The sequence below is a fragment of the Erpetoichthys calabaricus genome, chromosome 4 (assembly GCF_900747795.2).
Source record: "Erpetoichthys calabaricus chromosome 4, fErpCal1.3, whole genome shotgun sequence".
NCBI classification, from domain to species: Eukaryota; Metazoa; Chordata; class Cladistia; order Polypteriformes; family Polypteridae; genus Erpetoichthys; species Erpetoichthys calabaricus.
In genome coordinates, this window is record NC_041397.2 from 155,438,808 (window position 1) to 155,462,546 (window position 23,739).

General features: G+C 39.7%; 1 protein-coding gene across 2 annotated transcripts in view; it reads right to left on the reverse strand.

Moving 5' to 3' along the window:
• The window catches only part of LOC114650326 (SR-related and CTD-associated factor 4-like), a 381,518-nt gene that overhangs the window by 189,788 nt on the left and 167,991 nt on the right, over positions 1-23,739 (reverse strand). For both annotated transcript variants that reach the window (XM_051925744.1, XM_051925743.1), the window contains exon 11: positions 21,561-21,649. In XM_051925744.1, the coding sequence (XP_051781704.1) occupies positions 21,561-21,649 (89 nt within the window). The remainder of the gene's footprint in view (positions 1-21,560; positions 21,650-23,739) is intronic.

Genomic DNA, 23,739 nt, shown 5'->3' on the forward strand with positions numbered 1-23,739 from the left:
CCTCTCTCACTCAGACATTAGAACAGACAGCAGAATTAAGCTTTATTGTATGGCAGGCATACAGACTCATATCAGATGGAATAATGAGCAAACAACTAAAAGCAACTCTTACATTTATTACAATTCTTATCACACAAGTCATTATTCTTCCTCATCTGACTCAATATATCACCGCTCAAGTTCTTCCCCTAATTAATCTACCATTATCTCTGGCTGGGTGGGTGGGTGTCAAGCTCTTTGCTGTCCATCATATCTGTCTGACAGCCCCTACCTGCACCCCCTTCTTTCCCAATACTCACAAATTATTTACAACTGAAGACTTTACATTCCTCTTCTTATGAAGGGGCCCATCACTTCTAAACTTTTCTGCATGTCCACACTTTAACTTGAGAGATAATGGCGGTCTCTGGCTTATACAGGGTAATAAAAACATTTAGGCAAGAGCTTTTTGACTCCTAACTCTTACATCTTAATACTTAATAATATATAGTGTCTACTTTTCTCATGTGCATATAATACTTTTCTAATACATAGAGATAACCAATTTTAAGAGTACAATTTTCTATATTTTCAAACTTTTAATAGTGACGGTAAGTAAAAAGCTGCTACTGATGCATCATTGAGAGCATTAGTTTCTATGGCATTACAATTTAATACATTTTCCTCACCTCTCATCTCACAAACTATTAAACATCCATCCATCCATCCATTATCCAACCCGCTGAATCCAAACACAGGGTCACGGGGGTCTGCTGGAGCCAATCCCTGCCAACACAGGGCACAAGGCAGGAACCAATCCCGGGCAGGGTGCCAACCCACCGCAGGACACACACAAACACACCCACACATTCTGCTTGAAAAGATCAAAATAACATCATATCTAGTTTTGTAGATCCCTAATGATATGTCTACCGCACTACTTGGTAACTTAATTAATGTGTCAATGGTAAAGAAAAACTTCCAAAAGTTTGTGTGCGAAATTTACCCCTTAAGTTATTTCTCAACTGTATCCCTTTCTTATTGAACTCATTTTAATATGTCCTGGTTAAAGTCTCGATCCACTGTACTAATTCCCTTCATAATTTTAAACACTTTAATCATGTCTCCTCTTAATCCCTATTTGCTTAAACTGAAAAGGATCAGCTCTTTTAATCTATCCTCATAACTTATTCACTGTAGGCCTGCAACCAACCTACTGTAGTTGCTCTTCTTGAAATTTTTCCTAGCCCTGCAATGTCTTTTTTGTAGCCTAGACATCAATCCTGTACACAGTACACCAGATGAGGCCTCACCAGTGCATTATAAAGAAAGAGTATAACATAATTTTCACTTGACTTGTACTATACACATAATGCAATATAAAGTAACATTGTGTCAGCTTTCTTAATGGCTTCTGAATACTGTCTGTAAGTTGAGAGTGTCGAGTTAACTATGACTCCTAAATCTTTCTCATAAGGTGTACTTTCACTTTTCAGGCCTCTCATGCTTTTTCAAATCTAACGTTTTTACTACCCAAGTATAACACTTTACATTTACTCACAATAAATTTTATCTGTCAAAAATCTTTCCAACCATGTATGTTGTCTAGTTCCCTTTGTAATTATTCAACAGATTCAAGATTATTTGCCAATCATCCTAGACTGGAATCATTTGCAAACCTAACCAGCTTGTTCTTTATATTTCTATGCAATAAATTTATGTATATTAAAAATACCAGCAGACCTAGCAATGACCCCTATGAGACATCACTCTTAACATCACCCAAGTCTGAGAAGGTTCCTCGCATCAAAACCTTCTGTTTCCTGTGTGTGAGCTTACACCCTGAACACCCACTTCTTTTAACTTGATACCCAACCTCTCATGTGGGGCCCTATCAAATGTTTTCTGATAGTCCAAATTAATAAAATCGAATGCAACACTTTGATCTTATCCTTTTGTTGCTTCCTCAGAGAATTCCAGCTTATTAGGAAATTGCAACATCTCTCATTTGAACTCATTCTGCCTGTTGAGTAAAACTCTTGTTCCTGCAATATGTTGCTCAAACGTTTATTAATAATTCATTTAATTAACTCAACTGTGATGCATGTTAAGCTTACTGGCCTACAGTACCTTGGATCTGTCCAATCATCTTTTCATATACAGTGGAACCTCTAGATACGAGTTTAATTCGTTCCAGAACTGAGCTTGTATAGCGAATTTTTTCGTATCTAGAACAAACTTCCCCATTGAAAATAATGGAAATCCAGTTAATCCATTCTGCACCCCAAATATATTAACATAAAAATCAATTTTCCTAACAAATAACACTGATAAATTATATATACTGTAGTCTACCTTTAATAAATAACACTAGTAAATAATATAACTGATTATTAAAAGAATCAAAACAGGTGTCCAAAGTGCAGTAGAGCATTCAATAAATCTTTAAATAAATAATCCTTAAAACAGTTGTGAAGTGGAGGTTTAAAATACACAAGAATAACAATCCTTTAACACGAGGTTAAAAACGTCAAAAGGATGCCGTCTTTAAAAAACAGATGACAATCGCCGGTGCTTCTTCTCTGTTAGCGTCTCACCTGCGGGCTCTGCAACAGGCGAGACACTCTTACTGCAGCTGACCTTCTCTACACCGTCCTGCTTCAGCTGTTTGGCTCGCCTGTTCAGCTACACGCGAGCCTGCACTCACCTGCCTGCCCGCCCGCCCGCCTGCCTTTTCTTTCTTTCTCTCTCTCTCTCTCTCTTTTCTTTTACTTTTTCTCCCCCTTAACCGGCTCGCGCTTCTCTATATATGCGGGGAGGACATGCAGCTGCAGCCCATCAGCCACAGAACAATCATGGATGTGGGCAGTTTCCCACCTGTGCACTTAAGTGAGAAACGCAGACACACGCAGATCGCGGCTCGCAACTGCTACCACGCCCCCTTGCTAAGCCGCGAGCTATACCCACAGCCTGGCTCGTGGCTCGTTACGCGAGCCGATGCTCGTATTTAGAGCTGAATTTTTCGCTTCATGACTTTCCTCGTATTTTGAGTTTTCTCGTATACAGAGGTGCTTGTATCTCGAGGTTCCACTGTAACAGGATAGTATTTACTATTTTACAGTGCTTTGGAACATCCCCCCCTGTGGCAGTGACTTCCTAAAAATAGTGCATCAAGGTTATATATGAACTTACTAACCTACTAAAGAACTCAGGGATGTTATCTGTTCATGATTATTTGTATGATTTTAACCTAAGCACTACAGTATGTATCCCTCTACAATTTCACTCAGTACCTCCTTAGTAGCTGCGGTGGGTTGGCACCCTGCCCAGGATTGGTTCCCTGCCTTGTGCCCTGTGTTGGCTGGGATTGGCTCCAGCAGACCCCCGTGACCCTGTGTTCGGATTCAGCGGGTTAGAAAATGGATGGATGGATGGACCTCCTTAGTAGTCCCTGTTACCGCTGGGAGGTTATCCACTTCCTCAAATGCGACGACCTCAGAATAATTCAGGTTTAGACCATCATTCGTCCGTATATTTTAATTCCCCCTTTACAATTCTTGATAAACTTTATTTAAACCTTGACTACTCTTTTACCACGAATATACTGAAAAAATCTCTTTGGGTCTTCTTTCCTCTTGTCTGCTATATTCTTCTCCAAATGCCTTTTAGCTTCGCTAATATCCTTCTTATTGGGTGGTGCTAATTGCGTCATACTAACTACGATTCACACTGGAGGTTACAAATCTTATAAGCCTTATACAGACTGTTTTCATCCTTTTTTTCCTACTAATTCCAAATTTTAGATTATACTTATCCAGCATTATATACAAACATTTTTAAACCTTTTCACTGCTCCTTCACTGTCTCCACAATTAAAATGCTTATCCTAGTCCAGTATAACTTAGACAGTGTCACATCTGCTCAAAATCTGCCCTACCGAAGTTAATCTTAACAGTTTCAGTCTTTGTATTTGCGCTTTCCAAAACACGAGAAATGTAACATATTACAATAACTTGACCCCAGTGTTTCAATCACCTTTTCACTCACAATTCTACTCTGATTATTACAAATTACTAAATCCAGACAGGCTTCCCCCACTGATTACATCTATAAATATCTGCTCTTGTATACGTGCTAAGATGGACATTGAAATTACTGTCTGTATGTGTGCATTTATAAAACTCTCCTAAAATTAGACCTCTTCCCTTAATGCTTTCTAGACAAATCTATACATCCTCACAAATACTGGTCTCATCGTCCAACTGAACACAACTTGCAAAAGAAATCTATCAATGTTGTACTTATCCAGTATCTTATTAAGTGTAATTGTTACTTAGTCAGGTTTCTGTTATTGCTATAATATCAAAACTATGCACCGCTACATACAACTCCATCTTGTTTTTATTTTTTGACACTTTGAGCATTAAGACAAGCTATTTTAAATGGTGTTTACTTAAATTTAAGTTTTTCCCTTAAATTTAGGTTACGTGCATATTTGTTTTTTACACTATTGCTCTTTCCGTCTTGTACAGTACTAAACCTGACCTGCCCTAAACTCTCTGCTGCCAATTCCCTAGTTTCAAGTAACCTACTCAGTACGCCTCCCCAATGGTTCAGATGTAACCTGTCATGGTGGAACAGGTCCCATGTGCTCCAGAAGGAGTCCACAATGTCCCATAAAGCCTATACCTTCTATCCTCCTGTACCAAGATTTGAGCCACATGTGAAGTCTTCTAATCTCCTCAATCTTATCTGGATTGTCAGAACTTCAAAGATTACCTTGTCAGTTCTGCTCCTCGTCATGGCACCTAACTTTTTAATTTTGTACTGCAGAATTGACAGACTATCCTCATTATGTCATTTGTTCCACCATGGGACAACAACAACTGGAGTCAACCCCCTCTCCGGCCAAGAAGCCTAACCACCCTACCAGGAAAGACTCCCACATATGCACCTGGAAGGTAACATGCCATGCAAGACGCACCGACTCTGGAGGGAAACTTGCGTTTGAGTCTTCTTAATAATAACGTCCCTAGAGTATCTCAATATCCATTGGAGCTCTTCAAGCTTGCTTACCACCTCAGAATCTCAGAGACACCATCCAGGCTCCACAAGGGATCTGAAAACGGTTTGACACTTCCAATTCTTGGCTGATGCTCTCGACAGTACACAGTTGTTGCCTTGCATTAACGTGATCCACCTCTAATTGTCCTCGTCTGAAGTTTTTTCCTTCACCACCTTGCATGTGCAGTCCTCTCTCTAAAGGACACCTGGGCTAGGCCCATCAATTCTCTACTACAGTGCAGACCAGCCAACTCCTTCTCTAGTTCAGTGACCCTGACCCTCGCAGTGCTGGATCAGCTGGCATCTCCTGTAGATGTAGCTTTTAAGAAAGGACAGGCTCCTCAAAGAAGTCCGGCATCCAATAGGACTTGCACTGCACTGGACTCATTATTAAAATTTGTCTTGGGTTATGCTATAATCTTTATTATGTTTTAAATGATTTGACCTAAATAACTAAAAAATAAATCAGATTAAAGAATTACTTCAGTTATTTAACTGCTTCTGGCTCATAAAGCTCCTGTAAGTTTCTCCCCATCAACTGCCTGCCGTTTGTCTTTCTTCTCCTAATTTACATACAGAGATATCACCAGATTCTCGATAATTTAATACATTACGAAATGGAGATAATAATATCCCCAAATTCTTTGGAATTTTATGTTGAGGGGACTTTATTCTACATTGTTACACTATTTGACAGAGAAGTCCTTCACAAAGTGTTGATAACCATCCTCGATCTTAACTTCTGAGAGACTCAGCCTTTTTATGCCCAACCATCTTACTGACCTGTTACCAATTAACCAAATTAGCCGTGAGGCGTTACATCAAGTGATTTATTTATACTCATTACTCAACTTTTCCAGTTTTTTGTGTCCCATCAAAATTCTTTTGAAGCATGTTGCTAGAATCAAATAAAAAATGAGAATATACTTTTCATAAAACTATTAAAATTTCACAGTTTCAAACATTTGATATGTAGAGAAAAGCCAAGCAAAATGACACCTTTTATTGGCTAACTAGAAAGATTACTATATGCAAGCTTTCGAGGGCAACTCAAGCCCCTTCTTCAGGCAAGATGTAAATTACATCTTGCCTGAAGAAGGGGCCTGAGTGCCTCGAAAGCTTGCATATTGTAACTTTCTAGTTAGCCAATAAAAGGTGTCATTTTGCTTGGCGTTTTCTCTACATTCATAATGGCTAACACGGTACAACACCCTAGTACAACATTTTGATATGATGTCTTTGTTTTATTTTTCAATTAAAGCGTTATAATTATTTTGCAAATCGTTGCATTCTGTTTTTATATACATTTTAGGAAAGCCTCCCAACTTTTTTGGAAATGGAGATAAACAAAATTATTTTTCATGCCAGTCTTTGAAATAATTGTAGTTTATCACTACACATAAAGAAACATTACATTCTGTTAATTGCCTGAAAACATCCATTAAATTCTATTGCCGCAATATCTCTGAAATGGATGTTTAATGAATAAATCCATCAATCCAGGAATATGCCCATTCCAGCTAGCATTGGACACAAGGCAGAAACAATCCTTGGACGGGGGCATCAGCGCATCTTAAGGTGAATAAAAGCATTCACATACACTAGTGTAATTTTTAACATCACCAAAATCCCCATCTTCTGCATATCTTTGGAAGGAAACCGAAGACGAGCGCACTGTGGAAACCCACATGAAAAACATGTAAACTTCAGGAAGAAAACACCTGTGATGTGACTTCTGCGAGACAGCAGCGGCTACCCCTCTGCCACCATGTCACCCCCCATGTGTGTAATATTAACAGTATTCATTATTTAAACAAAACTTAACGATTTATCTGTAAAAATGTAACATACATACTTTAATACAAGTGATAAAGTATAAATCTAAGGATTCTAAACGTGCAGAGAGTTGGAATATCATACATTTAATGTGTCCTGTGTGGTGATCTATTGCTGCTTGCTGCTGCTGTCAGAGTAGGAGGAAGCCCCAGAAGCATGTGGCCAATTAACAACTGGGATTAGGATGGTCTACTTTAATGATAAAGTTAACTATGGGATTAAAGTGGACATTATGTTGCGGTTGTGAAGGTGCAAAAAAAAAAAAAAAAAAAAAAAAAAAAAAAAGGACGGCACAGAAGATTGGTATGTGGGACTTTAAATCTATTGTGTTATTACGATGGGGAAATATGCGACACTTGATATAAAGCACCATGAATGAATTTGTATGTCGGCATTTTTCTTCATCACATCGAACCATTTCATCAAACATTGAAGCTGGCACATCGATCCTGTAAACATCTTCAAAACTGTCTTACTGTCACATGTAGACAGTAAAACAGAGACTCTGGACATCACATTGCAACTTTTATCACACTGACACGCACCCCCGACTTATTGCTGGGCTGCAAATCGCATCACGTGTCACGTTAATTTCTGAGGGACCTGCTTAGAGGACGCGTCAAATGAATGCTGGAACGCGTGGGAACAATGAGTGTGTTACGTACATGTACTGAGCATGAAGTATAAATGAGCCCTAAAATGAAACTGCTCAGAAAACTAACACAGGGAGAATATGCAACAGACAGCATCTGAGAATGGTAATTCAAACCATGATGCTTGGCTTGAAACTATAAAACTGCACTCTGTGAAACTTCAAAGTTATACTATAATCAATACTTACAAATCAAGTGTAGCATCAAGTCCTTTCTGCAAATGTTTCGTTCTCAATACAGTCTAAACCGCAATCAGAATGCAACTCAGGGTCTTCATATTCTGTATCACTAGCATTCTGTAACTTTTCTAGGAGATACTTAAGCATATACAGTATTTTCTTTTTTTGAAGTAGACATTTCCGTAGTATAAAGCTCAAGTTTTCTTGAGGGTCATCCAAACACTTCCCATGCACTCTGACAGAAGCTTGTGAGTAACTTTCCATAAAGATGATCTGTCACACAAGTAATATATTTTCTGTGTTTTATGCACAGCTTTGGCATGAAATTAGAATGAGCAATCATTGTCAACTATACATCATGGGAATGCTCTGAACCTCAACTATATACTGGTACGGCTGTGACTCACTGCACACCTTAGTATATACATGCGCAAATCACACATTTTACTAATGAAACAACAAGAAAAATGATAATTTCAAGAAAAGCACCCTTAGGTATTTAAAAATACAGTTATTAATTTTGATTGACTTGTGGGTTAACTGCAACGTAAAACTTTTCAAACATGGCGGGAACTTGTGCATAAGTGGCTACAGGTTGCAAGAGAGTGGTAATGCTAGCTGTATGGAGATAAGACAAGCAGTAAAGGGAGAGCAGAAGAAGAAGTTGGATGTGACAAAAATGAGTGTTGAGATGGATGTGGGCAGTCACAAATGACAGAAGAAATGAGACACAGGTAGGGGAAAATTAGGAAAGATATCTAAGAAAGTACAGAGCAGATGAGTGGTCTAGACATGTGATGAGGAGAGACAATGAATATGTGGAGCAAAATAGTGATGGAAATGGAAGGACAGGTGAAGAGAAAGCCAGTGAGTGCAAAGCAGAGTTGGATGTATGAAGCAAAAGAAGACTTGAATGAAAAGAGTCTGACTGGAGAGTAAGTGCAGGACCATACTATATGGAAAGGGTAGATGAGGTGCAATGACCCCACACAGCAGTGGGAATAGATGAAGAGGAGAAAGAAGGTGGCTGATGCTTTTCACATGGCGCAGACTACTTATTTTTGTTAGCTACTTAATTTCAACAAGCGAAATGGGGAATAAAGTAAAACAGAATCTGAAAGGTGGAAAAGAGTGAATTTATTCAGCTAGAAGCATTACACATATCTGAATCTGTTCCTCAGAGAGTCGCAGTCAGAGCAGCTGATGGAACGGTCCCTTACGGATGACACTGCAGTTGTGACCCGCTGGGCTGGATACTTCGAGCAGTTGTTCAAAACTGATCCTCCATCTAGGACGTTGGATATCTCTGGGTCCACGGTTCTTGAGGCTGATCCTCCAATTAGCTGTTAACTTCCCAATCTCACTGAGATTGCACAGGTGGTGAACCAGCTGAGGGAAGGAAAGGCTGCAGGGATCTGTGGTATCCGGGGTGAACTTCTCCAGGCTGGTGGTAAGGCTGTCGTCCTGGCATTGCAAGCAATCTTTGCTTCCATTTGGGAGACTGCCATCATCCCAAATGACTGGAAAATGGGACTTGTCATCCCTATCTGGAAATGGAAGGGTGATCGCCTGGATTGCAGCGACTACAGGGGGATAACACTGCTCTCGGTGCCAGGTAAGGTCCTTGCTAGGGTCATCCTCAATAGGATACGTGATCACTTGCTCACTTACCAGCAACCGGAACAGTCTGGTTTTTATGCCTAAGAAGTCTACCACCGACCACATCCTGGCACTGAGGGTTCTCATGGAGCACAAACGAGAATATCGGCAGAGTTTCTTTGCAGCCTTTGTCAATTTTCGTAAAATGTTCGACTCAGTTGATCGAGCTTCCCTGTGGGACATCCTGAGGTTCGCGGGATCCCCTCGAGGTTGCCGGATATCATGGATGGTCTGTACACTGGTACTGTGAGTGCTGTGCAGAGTGGGGACAGGACCTGTGTGTTTTTCCCAAATGATTCTGGGGTTCGCCAGGGGTGTGTTCTTACTCCTACTCTGTTCAGTGCTTGTATGGACTGGGTGTTAGGCAAGGTCGTGAGGTCCAGCGGCTGTGGGGCATCTGTTGGTGAAGAAAGATTCACGGATCTTCACTTTGCTGACGATGCTGTGATCTTCGCAGAGTCAATGGAGGCTCTGATCGGGGCGCTCGAGAGATTGAGCGAGGAGTCTGAGTGTCTGGGCTTGTGAGTGTCCTGGATACAAACCAAGATCCAGGCCTTGGGCAGAGCCATCAGCACTGCGTCTGTTTGCGGAGAGAGTGTTGACCTTGTTGAGAGGTTTACTTACCTTGGCAGTGACATTCATGTCTCTGGTGACTCTTCCTATGAAGTCAGTAGACAGATTGGGAGAGCATGGGGAGTCATGAGGTCGCTGGAAAGGGGTGTGTGTCACATTTCCGATATCTCTGCAAAAGGAGGAAGGTCCAAGTCTTTAGAGTCCTGGTACTTCCTGTCTTGCTATATGGTTGCGAGACATGGATGCTATCCAGTGACCTGAGACGAAGACAGGACTCCTTTGGTACTGTGTCTCTCCAGAAAATCCTTGGGTACCGTTGGTTTGACTTTATGTTGAATGAGCGGTTGCTCACGGAGTCCCAAATGAGGCACATTACGTGCATTGTGAGGGAGCGTCAGTTACGGCACTATGGCCATGTGATGTGTTTCTCCAAAGGTGATCCGGCTCGTAAGATCCTCATTGTTGGGGACCCGAGTGGCTGAATCAGGCTAAGGGGTCGCCCATGTAACACCTGGCTGCGGCAGATAGAGAGTCATTTCCAGAAGGTGGGACTGGACCGCCGTGTCTGCCTGGGGGGTTGCAAACCGGGATCCTGAGTTGTTTCGTCGTGTAGTGAGTGTGGCAACGCAATGTACCAGAGCATGCTCCCCAAGTTGACTTGATTAGAATATATTTAAGAATACAACATATTACAATGTATTTCAGAAATGACTGAAGACCCATCTGTTCTGTGGATATCTTTCTAATTGAAAAGAAGGAAGAAAAAACTTGCGCTGCGATTCTTTATATTCTTGGTTATTTGCTTCAGTTTAAATGCTTTATTGATTGTAATCTGTGCTTGAGTTATAGATTGTATGAGTTATTACATCTTCACTTGTGGCAACCAACTTATGTTACCTGTCCGATTACACTTGCTGAAAAAACAGGACATAGCCTAATGTTACTCAATTGTTTACCTCTTTTTGTAAGTAGGCTTTGGATAAAAGTATCTGCTAAGCAAATAAACGTAACTGTAAATTTACGCAATAGCTTGTATGCTCATTTCCCATATAGCAAACACCAAAAAGTATTTGACCTATGTAAGGAAGGATTACTTTTATTGATCATACCTTTGCTGAAATGTTTAAAACTGCAGTTTCTGCGGTAACATTAAGTAAGGTTAAAGGTTCATGTTATGCAAAGCTTTGAAATTTCAAAATCTACAACTGAAAAGCACTGGCAAATTTGCAGCTTGCAAATTTTAAAATGGAGAAACATTCTGTGCAACTTTCAACAGTTTACTTTTTCAATTTTACTTTTGCTTGAACCGTGCAAGTGAGTCAAACACCAGAGCATGCACCTCAAATAGCTCACACAGCAGCACCCTTCTCCTGCTGCTTTAGTTAAATTAACTATTAGCGTACAAAAAAGCCACTTCTCTAGAAATAAAAAAGGGAAAATAATTATATAAACAAGAATATGACTGAACTAACTGAAAAATATTACATGCAGATTATTATTGTAAACAACCAATGTTAACAACTTGCAGCTAATCGGTGTTCAAACAAATTACTTACATGGGAAAGGTGCACCTGATCTAAATGATGAAAACAAAAGGATCTGGGGCCTCATGTATAACACCGTGCTTAGAACTCACACTATAACATGGTGTAAGCACAAAAGCGGGAATGTGCGTATGCACAGAAAAATCCAGATGCAGGAATCTGTAAGCACGCAAACTTCCACGTTCTTCCGCTACATAAATCCCGATCAGTGTGAAAAGTAACACACGTCCACGCGTCTTCTGTCCTGCCCCAACTCCTCCCAGAATTACGCCTCTTTGAATATGCAAATCAATATAAATAGCCTTCTGTGAAAAAGACAATGGGAAAAGCACGGGGGAAAATATAAGAATTTCAGCGAATACCAAGTGGAGGCAAAGGAAAAACGTACTATTTGTTGGTTTAAACAGTGGTATAATCAACAAAAGGAAGTTGATCGAGTGACAGTGTCGGAGAAACTCGAAAACTCAAGTTCACAAAGTCGCACAGTGCCCGAAATAAAAAAGAAGTCACATATCAAAGTCACCGTGAAAAGGCGAGTTGTAGCCTACTGTCTGAGTGTCATATGAAAGCTTATTAGGGTACAGACAAAAAAAAACAGGCACACAGTGGGAAAAAAGCACAAAATGTCAACTTTAATCTCGAAATTCCACTTTAATCATGTAGTTTATTTTGTCATTAAAGTAGAACATCATAAACTTCATCTTAAAATCGTTTAATTTACTAGTTTCTCAAAAATCACTAACTAAAGTAGCACATTAAATGCTTTGTTCTGTATTTGATCTTCTATGAGCTCTATGTGTGTGAATCACTACCTGCTTCTTAAATGGGCTTTCTCTTTCTCCGTCAGGACACATAATCCATTACATTTGTGATATTAAAGCTCTCTGAATAATTAAAATACTGAGATGTATACGTGATATTTTTTTCATGATGACAGGAATGAAAGCATGTTATTAAACATGAGAACACGATGGCACAGTGATTGGTCGTGTCTCACGCAAGAGGCACGCTGCGCCATGCGCGACCTTCGATGAAATAATTTATTACAGAAGTACTGACTCTTTCAAACGTACTAACCTCCAATTTGTGTCCTTACTTTTCTTTCTCCAAATACACAATTACCACACAATTAGCTCTGTAATAGACATGAAGCCATTTGTAAGCTTAGAACGTCGATTATTCAAAACTTTTAAGGAACATTGAAATATCTTCGTAGTAGATATTTAATTATTCTATCCGTCTATCCTTCCAGTGTTGCGTCAGCACCAGCAAGAATACAACGCAATGTTGGAACAATCCCTGAACTAGCTAGCACTGCGGTACCGTGTTCTCACATGTTTAATTATTAACAATACAGATTATTTTAACTCTTTTACGGCTAATTTTTTTTTTTTTTGTATCTGTTCTCCCAGGGCTGAATATTTTTCCAAAAACTAACTTTTTTAAAAAAGAACACAAAGCAATTGAAATCAACAAAAATATTTACTTTTCACAAATGTTACTGTCTTGCATGTTGTATGAGCCTGCATACTCTATGATTTCACATACATTTTACACAGGCAAAGTCCTGCAAAGTCTGATCTCGCTCAAAGCAGCCAATTTCAGTCATTGCCACATTGCACTGCTTACAATATGTGTTGCTTTGGTGCCTACTCTTCAATTGTCTGTTGCTGCACTTTCTCACATATATTGTTAGTGTGTACTATAGAGAGACAAGTCACCCGTTTGCCATCGTGCCATGCCACTGCCACCAAGTTTTCCGCCCGTATGAAAACCGTATTGTCACCTCTTTTCATCTTCAGCCTGTCTGGCTTCAACTGTGAAGCCATGTGTATCCTGTTCACCCTCACTGTGCCACAAGCTCGAATTCCTCTGCTCTGTAGCTCCATGAACAATTCTGGGCATGTATAAAAATTGTCCAAATGTACACAACATGACCCAAATGTTCATAGCCCTGAAGCAGCTCCAGCACAACCTGACTTGTCAAGGGACAGTTCTCTCTTTGAAAGAAATATGTTCCTGTATATGTTCTTTCCTTCAGGCAGAAACCAGTGTTTGCTTCTGCCAGTACAAAATCCTTTATGCCATACTTTGTGGGCTTGTCTGGTATATATTTGCAGAAAAAAAGGTGTCCCTTTTATTTTATCATAGATTCATGCACAGACAAATCACAGCCAGGCTGATAAAATTGTTTCTATGTTGGTTCCACAATGGTCAAGAAGAGACTGAAATTTATGCATGGTGTTATAGCCTGGCTCACCCCATGGGATTTGCTTCTGTTTATTACAGAAGTGAATAAAACTTTGCAGCATCACGTACCTATCATCACGCTGCATAACCTGTCCAAAGCCACCAGGGACAAAGCACATTTGGACCAATGCTCCCTGAAGTTATATCACCAGTTCTGTCCCATCTCTATTTGTAATGCCACAGCGTGCTTCATCTCGTCTTTTGTTGTGGGGTTTCCACTTTGAAAAACGAGAATGCGATGCAAGCGCAGCCCGCGATTCAAAAAATTTCTCTGCCTACCTGTTTGTCTTGTCTGACAGTAGCTGAAAAGCAGCATCAGAAAGAGCAGCCTGAAGTAGTTCAGCAGCTGGTGATCTGTCGTGTCCAACAGCAAGCCATGCCGTCTTGTGAAGTCAGGTAGCCAGTTCGGCTCCCATGGATCAATGTCTGTGTATTCCTCCCACGCGAACCTTGCCATAGATGCATCGGCTGCACGAATGCGCTCAGCTGGCAGCGGATCAGCTGGCGCGGCATCGGCTGGTGTCTGATCAGCTGATGCCGGCTTCTCACTCTCTTGTTCGACTCTCCTGATCACTGTCAATAAAATCCGATTCTGAAAAATCAGAGTCCGACTCCGCGATAATGCGCAAAACATTGTCTGCCGAGTGTTTTTTTTTCTGCACTCGCTTCGCTCCCTTGTGACATGTCGATGCCATCTTGCCATTGTTTACATTTCACAACTCACGCACATGCAAGGATTAGTTGCCGAGGCAATGAGTCTAGCATTCCTCCAAGCACAGAGGGAATGCACTGCGATGTGACAGTGAGTTTTGTCGCCCTCTATCCCTGGATGTCAACTTTTGTCAACATTCGCCCTCAACCCCTCCTGTCGACAAAAGTCGACATCCGCCCTAAAAGAGTTAATGAAGTTAAAGTTTTATCTGTATAATATAATCAACCTATTTTGCTGCATTTCATCTTAAAAATGATATCGTCATCATATGTAAATACGCGCTTTATAAAGTGGCGCAGGTTGTGCAATATTATAACTGTAGTGCAACTTTACAGTGAGGTAATTGTACTTGTAAGTACAAACAGTTCTACAAGGAGCACTTGATGGACTGATTGAGTGCGTTTATAGTTCTTGGGATGAAACTTTTTCTAAACCGCGAAGTCTATACAGGAAAGTCTCTGAAGTGTTTTGCCATGGCTGAGGCAGCGTCTGCTTCATGCTGTATACCAATAATTCTCTTTCCAATCAGCTGCTGCTGTGATTCCCCACTCAGATACAGTGATATAAATACTCTGAGTGGTGCAGTGAGAGTAATATGGAAAAGATGATCTGCTGTGGCAACCCTTAACGGAAGCAGCTGAAAGAAGAAGAAGATGCAGTGAAAGTAACAATGCTAAAGCAGCTATGGTATTTGGAATACTATGGCTATTCCCTGGACCATTATATTGCTGCAGGTTAATTACAATCAGATGCATTACACTAATAAACAATATGCAGTTAGTTTCAGTGTATTTATAAAGCCGCGTCAGGAATGTGGATCTAAGAAAGAAAAGGTGATCACACAGGAGCAGTAGCACTGCTTTGCCACTGGGTGCCGCCAGTCTGCAAAACCGAGTGGAGAAATTGCGTACGCCAGGGTATGAGGTATCGTGGAAATGTGCGTGGCTTTATGCCAAGTTTAGGTTTTATTTTATACATCGCGATTTGAGCGTGGAATCATTCGTACGCAACATTTCTGTGCGTATGCACCGTTTATACATGAGGCCCCTCTTGCCCAGCCCCAGATATACACAATCGTGTCAAGCCCCTAATCTTCATGTCTAATTGTATACAAAATAGCCCGTGATTAATGGTAAATGATTTATTTAATGTACATGTACCAGTCTTGCAAAACCCTACTCTTCAGATTTTTATCCATGTGTAACACAACAGAACAACAACAGAGGTCCCTGCAAACCCTACGGACTCCCTTGGAAATGAAACTGCAGTTGATCTACAGGCAGAAGATTGGATAAATCTGGCCACTAACAGTGAGGACAGAGCAGTATTACAGTTTGCTTTGCGTTTTTGGCTTATCTATACCTGAAGAGTCACTTTTAAGTCCATATATCTTCAGACTAAAATTAAAATCTAAGATTACATGAGGCTGAATTTAGCTACTTATTCTCAGATTATTTTTTTGCCTCGTTAAGATCTGTCATCTTTCATATCCAATTAAAAAATAAATCAGCTCCCTTCCAAATTCTTACATTTTCATACAATTTTAACAAATTACTGACTCAACTGATATTAACACTAGAATTACCAAAGCCTATGAAAAAACTCGTAATCCCAGCCCACCTTAAATCTCTTCGCACCTCTCCGTCAGTGTCTTTTGTCTTGAGAATGTGTCGATCAACACAAGCAGCAAGCAGCCTACTATCTTATCCCCTCATATCCACCGCCACAGCTCAATTCACAAAGAAGGTTCTCAGTGCTCAGTGTTTATGTTGGACTGAACTGCCTGGAGTTGTAGAGGGTAAATAATATACAGTATTGTCATTTGGAATACATAAATTTTATGTGTGTTCCGTATCTACAACAATCTATGTAAACACATCGTTAAAAAAGCAACGTTTTTCATGTTTTAGTAATAAATACCAAAATGTAGACATGAACTGTACAATGTGTGAAGGCTGAAGTCCAAATATCAAATAAACACTTTCACTAAAGGTACAAGTATAATACGACCGTTTCCGTGACACCCTGGTAAGAAATGCTGATTTGTAATCAAGAGGTCGCCAGTTCGATACTGGCTGCCCCGCAAATTTACTGTTTTGAGTAGTGAGCTGCTCTTATTGTTAATATTATACAATAAAAACATACATTTGATTTGTGACAGCCAGTGTAAATTTATAGCACTTGTACAAGTCAGTGTTTTATTTTTCCAATTTTATTCTCTCAGTCACAATCACAATACCACCCCACCACCACCCCAGATGTGACAATGTTAGTTTTTATTTGAAACTGGGAATAACTGTGGATGTGAGTGGTGTTTTGAGAAAAAAGAACTAGAAATTCTCTGATCTGGAGGGATAAAAGCTGACAAACAAACGCTGTTGAGTCATGCCTTCTTGGTATCTCATTGTTACTTTATTGAGTGTTCCTGCTTACGCTGAATTAGTATGCACCTTACGGTCCATGATGTCAAACCCGCACTGACAAAAAAAACAGACATAGGTTTATATGATATTTGGAATAATTAATTTTATGACCTGTATAGTACATTATGGTGCAACATTATTCATATTCATTTGCATACCTTCTTGCAGTTGTAATCAGTGTCCCCCCCCCCCCCATCTTGTCCAGTCTCCACATTTTGGTGCATGGTGGTGTTTCTTTTGTACTCCAGGACATGCAGAGGAAAGAATAGTATAGAGAGGTCAGTCCTGTGCTATATATCTTCTTCTTTCGGCTACTCCCGTTAGGGGTTGCCATAGCGGATCATCTTCTTCCATATCTTTCTGTCCTCTGCATCTTGTTCTGTTACACCCACCACCTGCATGTCCCCTCTCACCACATCGATAAACCTTCTCTTAGGCCTTCCTCTTTTTCTCTTGTCTGGCAGCTCTATCCTTAGCATCCTTCTCCCGATATACTCAGCATCTCTCCTCTGCACATGTCCAAACCAACGCAATCTCGCCTCTCTGACTTTGTCTCCCAATTGCCCAACTTGAGCTGACCCTCTAAATGTACTCATTTCTAATCCTGTCCATCCTCGTCACACCCAATGCAAATCTTAGCATCTTTAACTCTGCCACCTCCAGCTCTGTCTCCTGCTTTCTGGTCAGTGCCACCATCTCAAACCCATATAACATAGCTGGTCTCACTACCATCCTGTAGACCTTCCCTTTCACTCTTGCTGATATCCATCTGTCACAAATCACTCCTGACACTCTTCTCCACCCATTCCACCCTGCTTGCACTCTCTTTTTCACCTCTCTTCCACAATCCCCATTACTCTTTACTGTTGATCCCAAGTATTTAAACTCATCCACCTTCGCCAACGCTACTCCTTGTATCCTCACCATTCCACTGACCTCCCTCTCATTTACACACATATATTCTGTCTTGTTCCTACTCACCTTCATTCCTCTCCTCTCTAGAGCATATCTCCACCTCTCAGGTCATAAAATTAATTATTCCAAATGTCATATATACCTATGTTTTTTTTCAGTGCGGCTTTGACATCATGGACCATACTAATTGAGCATGAGCAGGAACACTCAAGAATAAAACTGAAAAAAAAATTCATCATCAATAATTCTCAGTCATGCACACCACTCACACCCACGTCCACAGTTTTCCCAGTTCCAGTCTCATTCGCGCACAAGATCTGATTCGTCAGCTTGGGAAGGGGTTTGGGGTAGGGGGGGCGGGGTTGTTGTGGGAGCGTGAACGTAAGACATGTACTATAAATGTACACCGGCTGTTACAGAAAAAAATCAAATGTATGTTTTTATTGTATAGTATTAACAATAAGAGCAGCTCACTACTCAAAACAGCAAATCTGGGGAGCAGCTGGTATGGAAGCCGCGACCCCTTGATTGGGAGTTAGCAGTTCTTACCATTGCACCACACAATCAACAACCTACCCTTGTCTGCTTTTTTTTTTTTCCCCCCCTTCGGTTATACTCTTGAATAAAAGTGCACTTGTTTTGTTATCCTTCTACCTTTTGTGAAAGTGTTTATTTGATATTTGGACTTCAGGCTTCACACATTATACACTTCATGTCTACAATTTATCAATTATTACTAAAACATAAAAAACAATGTGTTTAAACAATGTATTTAAATAGATTTTTGTAGACACGCAACACACATGAAATGTATGTATTCCAAATGACAATATATTATTTACCCTATAAAGGTCCAGGTACTTCACTCCAAGATAAACACTGAGCCCTGAGAACCTTCTTTGCAAATTGACCTGTGGCAGTGTGCAGGGATATCAGGCTGCTTGCTGTTTGTGCTGATCGACATATTTCCAACACAAAAGACGATGACGAAGAGGTGTGAACGAATTTAAGGTGGGCCCGGGATTACATGTTTTTTCGTAGTCTTTGGTAATTCTAATGTTAGTAGCTAGAAAGGAAACTTATTGCGGTTGCTTTTCTCATTTTCGAATGGTAATACCAACTGTGGTTTTATGCTGGCATTTGTCATTTTGCATTAACAGTTATTTTTCAATAGCTAATTATTGGATGCTACATTATTGCGTATACTTTCAAATATGTTATGTTTAAGAAAACTGAGTAACAGTTAGCTACAGACCCTCCCACTAATGCAAATTACTCAATGCCATTTTAAACCATCAGTCAAATTGCATTCTTACTGTTACAAAAATATTTAATAAACAAAATGTGATAACTGACTCTTGGATGAAAAAAATAAAAATGTGAAATGCTCCAATTTTCATATCGGCTAACTTACCTGATTGTTATGCCAAGCATACGTTTCCTAACTTATGTTATAACTTACGTTACGTTATACCAGATACCTTTTTGGAGTGTTCATGAGGTATATAGGGTGATAAATTCAGGAGGCTAGTATCAAGGACTTAAGCATACTTCCAAATCAAAATCCAGGATTGCAGGTAACTAATTAAAATTGCAGGTAACTAATTAAAAAGTCTTAACTTGTTTAGCCAATCCATTTTTTTGGGCAGAGAGAATGAGCAGTTACAGCACCAGTGGCATGAGAAGCTCTTAAGTTGAAGAATGAGGCCATACATTAGATATGACAGACATGTACTTGTATGCTGAAAAGGCAGCAGCTACAGGTGGTCAAAGTAAAGCAAATGCCTCAGTGTGGATGGAATTTGGTAAAGCCATAAAGAATGACTTATACTTGTCCTTATGGTGGCTCAAGAAATTTCAGTCAGACGTCACTCAAGCTGTTTTCAGCAAGAATGAGAAAATGCTGACCTGAACTGAGGCTGTTGTGAAAAGGAGAAAGCACCACTCTAAAGAAATCCTAAACTCAGCAGTTAAGCCCTTAGAGGAGGAGAAAACATTTGCAGAAGCACAGGTTAGACATATCTACATTAACTAAAAAAACTCTGCAGTGACAAGGCCACATGGGTGAATAAGATCCAATTGCAAATGCTGAAAGCACAGAAAAAACACTGAAAGGTACTTCAATTTTGTACGAGAGGAAAGGACACAAACTAAGAACTAGAAGATTAAAGTGGCCGTCCTTTTTAAAACCAGGAACAAAAGGGTTTGTTCCAACTGAAGAAGGAACACAGCACTCAATTTCTCCCAGGGCAGCCATGCCAGGTACTTGATTAGAGATTCCATATGGCAACTGAACCTTAGATTAATAGGAAAAATATGGGGCTGCTGCTGCATGCTGTGGATGCAAAACACTGGACAGAATTTACAGTGCAACAGTTTTGGTCAGATTCTTGTCTTAACTTAAATCTGTTTAGTGTGAGTAACAGATTCTGAAAAGGATATGTCTTGGTTCTTCTATTCATGTTTATGATTTTCACTAAAAGGATATAACACTGGATCCACTGATTAGACAATATCTAGTTTTTAAATATTAGGATTACATTTTTGCTGTTTGCAAATGATTGTGTCCTCTGGCCTAAATGACATAGCATTTTCAAATAATGACGTTTTCACGCATGAATGTTTGTGTGCATGCGTGAGAGACAGAGACAGATTTGATGTCATTCAAGTGGTTACTGGAATATAAAATAAACACTTTCACAAAGGTGTAAAGAAACAAGTGTGCTTTTATTCAAGAATAAAACTGAACAAAATAAAATTCAAGTGACAACAAAATACCAATAAGACATTATTCACCAGCATCCGTGTCTGTTTATATCCTTTCAGCGATATCTTTTACAAGTAGCAAAAATTTACAGACTCAAATCAAATGTATTTTTTTATAATACAGTATAATAGTAATCATAATAGCAGCTCACTACTCAAAATGGTAAATGATGGGAGCACCCAGCCTCAAACTCGCAACCTCTTGATTACAAAGAACAAGTTCTTACCTTCTGCACCAGCCAAGCTGACATGTTTAGTTTGTGTCAATTGATATTTGGGCTTTGGTTTTTACACATTGATAGTAACATGTAAATTCAATAATTTCTTTTTGTTTGGTTATATACTTGAAAAAAACACACTTATTTTGTTATACCTTTTGTGAAAGTGTTTTTTTGATATTTGGACTTTAGTCTTCACACATTATACACTTCACGTCAGCATTTTGTCATTATTACTATACCATGAAAAAAGTTTGTTTTATTTTTTAGTTAATTTCTTGCCTCACATTTCCATTCATCCTACATTTTCATAGATCGTTGTCGACAAGGAACACACATGAAATGTATGTATCCCAAATAACAATATATTATTTACCCTATACAATTCCAGACACCTAACTCCCAGAAAAAGAGACTTCAGCTCTGAGAATTTTGCATCCGTCTTGACTTCAGCTGCCATGGTGGAGGATGAGATAGCAAGCTGCTTGTGCTGAACTGACACATTTGCAAAACAAAGACGCTGATGAGAAGGTGTGAGGGAATTAAGGTGACCAAGTATTACAAATATTTCAGTAGGCTTCAGGGAATCTAGTGTCAAGTAATATTAAATTATGTCATGCGCGAGAATCACTGCACCTATATCACTGGACAACTGGTGATAAAATGGTGCTCACAGCCACTTTCAAGTAAATAATTGCAAATTAACTATGATTCCATTACAAACAATTCAATAAAAATGAAAAGATTAAATAGCTACATGATGAAATGAAAGATAATACAAATAAGTACCTGGAAGCAGACTTTGATCTGGATCTTCGGTTATCTGGGCGATGTTTAACATCTTTAACTACAGCAGGATCAGCTTCCATAATCACATCCTAGAGGAAAAAAAAAAAAAGTTTTGAGAGTTCTGTAAGAAAGCCAGAATGGGGTAGGGCAAGGAACAGGTACTGACAAAGCAAAAAAAAATGGGAATATTTCGAAGGGGGCGATTCTTTTCTATACCCACTGTATACAACTACTTGTATGAAAGACAATACGAGTTAGGTTACACTTCCAAAAAATGCAAGTTAGGAAAGAGACAATAATGTCTTATTAAGTCTTTAAACTCCAACTTCTTTTCTTGAAGTTGCCATCATGGTAATATGTTTATTTGGAGGTATGGAATCATCTGTTTACAAAGTACTATGCTTAAAGTTCAACAGTTTGCCCTCAGAACTGTGCATAGCATGCCTCTGCTTTATTTGTCGGTCTGTCTACAAAACAGCTGATCTTGCATATCTCAGTCAGGAGCATCACCTTCCCCATTTGCAAGTGTATATAATTTTGAGTGGGATCTTTCATCTCTCAAATGCTGCCAATCATTATTTTCTATGCCTCATGGATCAGGAGGTAAGGTTATCTGAACACAAATGCTTCAATGCTTGCCTTTACTTGTCACATATCAGATTGCCCATTTAAAAATTAAAATTACTTTTTTTTCCTCCTCCAACTAAATTTAAAAAATCTCCAGGTTCTGTGCTTTCAAACAAGCTGTGTCTTTGTATCTTCTGCTGATTACAAGATATTCAAAGAAAATATGAATCAGGAAGACTGTGACTGTGTTTACAAAATTCCATTATCACAGAAAAACAGACTGACATACACATATGCAGCAGTATTTTCAGAACAATGACGTCTGTAAGAAGAGAATAATCTAATGATCAGGCTTAGAAGTTTAACGCATTATGAAAGAGGCCAGTGAAAGTAATGGAGATACCTTTTGACTTTTGTATCCAAGCTGTTTTGTTGTAGGGGTGAGTTCTTCCTTTCTTCCAGTACAATGGCTTTTTTCATATTACAGTGGTGTGAAAAACTATTTGCCCCCTTCCTGATTTCTTATTCTTTTGCATGTTTGTCACACAAAATGTTTCTGATCATCAAACACATTTAACCATTAGTCAAATATAACACAAGTAAACACAAAATGCAGTTTGTAAATGGTGGTTTTTATTATTTAGGGAGAAAAAAAAATCCAAACCTACATGGCCCTGTGTGAAAAAGTAATTGCCCCCCTGAACCTAATAACTGGTTGGGCCACCCTTAGCAGCAATAACTGCAATCAAGCGTTTGCGATAACTTGCAATGAGTCTTATACAGCGCTCTGGAGGAATTTTGGCCCACTCATCTTTGCAAAATTGTTGTAATTCAGCTTTATTTGAGGGTTTTCTAGCATGAACCGCCTTTTTAAGGTCATGCCATAGCATCTCAATTGGATTCAGGTCAGGACTTTGACTAGGCCACTCCAAAGTCTTCATTTTGTTTTTCTTCAGCCATTCAGAGGTGGATTTGCTGGTGTGTTTTGGGTCATTGTCCTGTTGCAGCACCCAAGATCGCTTCAGCTTGAGTTGACGAACAGATGGCCGGACATTCTCCTTCAGGATTTTTTGGTAGACAGTAGAATTCATGGTTCCATCTATCACAGCAAGCCTTCCAGGTCCTGAAGCAGCAAAACAACCCCAGACCATCACACTACCACCACCATATTTTACTGTTGGTATGATGTTCTTTTTCTGAAATGCTGTGTTCCTTTTACGCCAGATGTAACGGGACATTTGCCTTCCAAAAAGTTCAACTTTTGTCTCATCAGTCCACAAGGTATTTTCCCAAAAGTCTTGGCAATCATTGAGATGTTTCTTAGCAAAATTGAGACGAGCCCTAATGTTCTTTTTGCTTAACAGTGGTTTGCGTTTTGGACATCTGCCATGCAGGCCGTTTTTGCCCAGTCTCTTTCTTATGGTGGAGTCGTGAACACTGACCTTAATTGAGGCAAGTGAGGCCTGCAGTTCTTTAGACGTTGTCCTGGGGTCTTTTGTGACCTCTCGGATGAGTCGTCTCTGCGCTCTTGGGGTAATTTTGGTCGGCCGGCCACTCCTGGGAAGGTTCACCACTGTTCAATGTTTTTGCCATTTCTGGATAATGGCTCTCA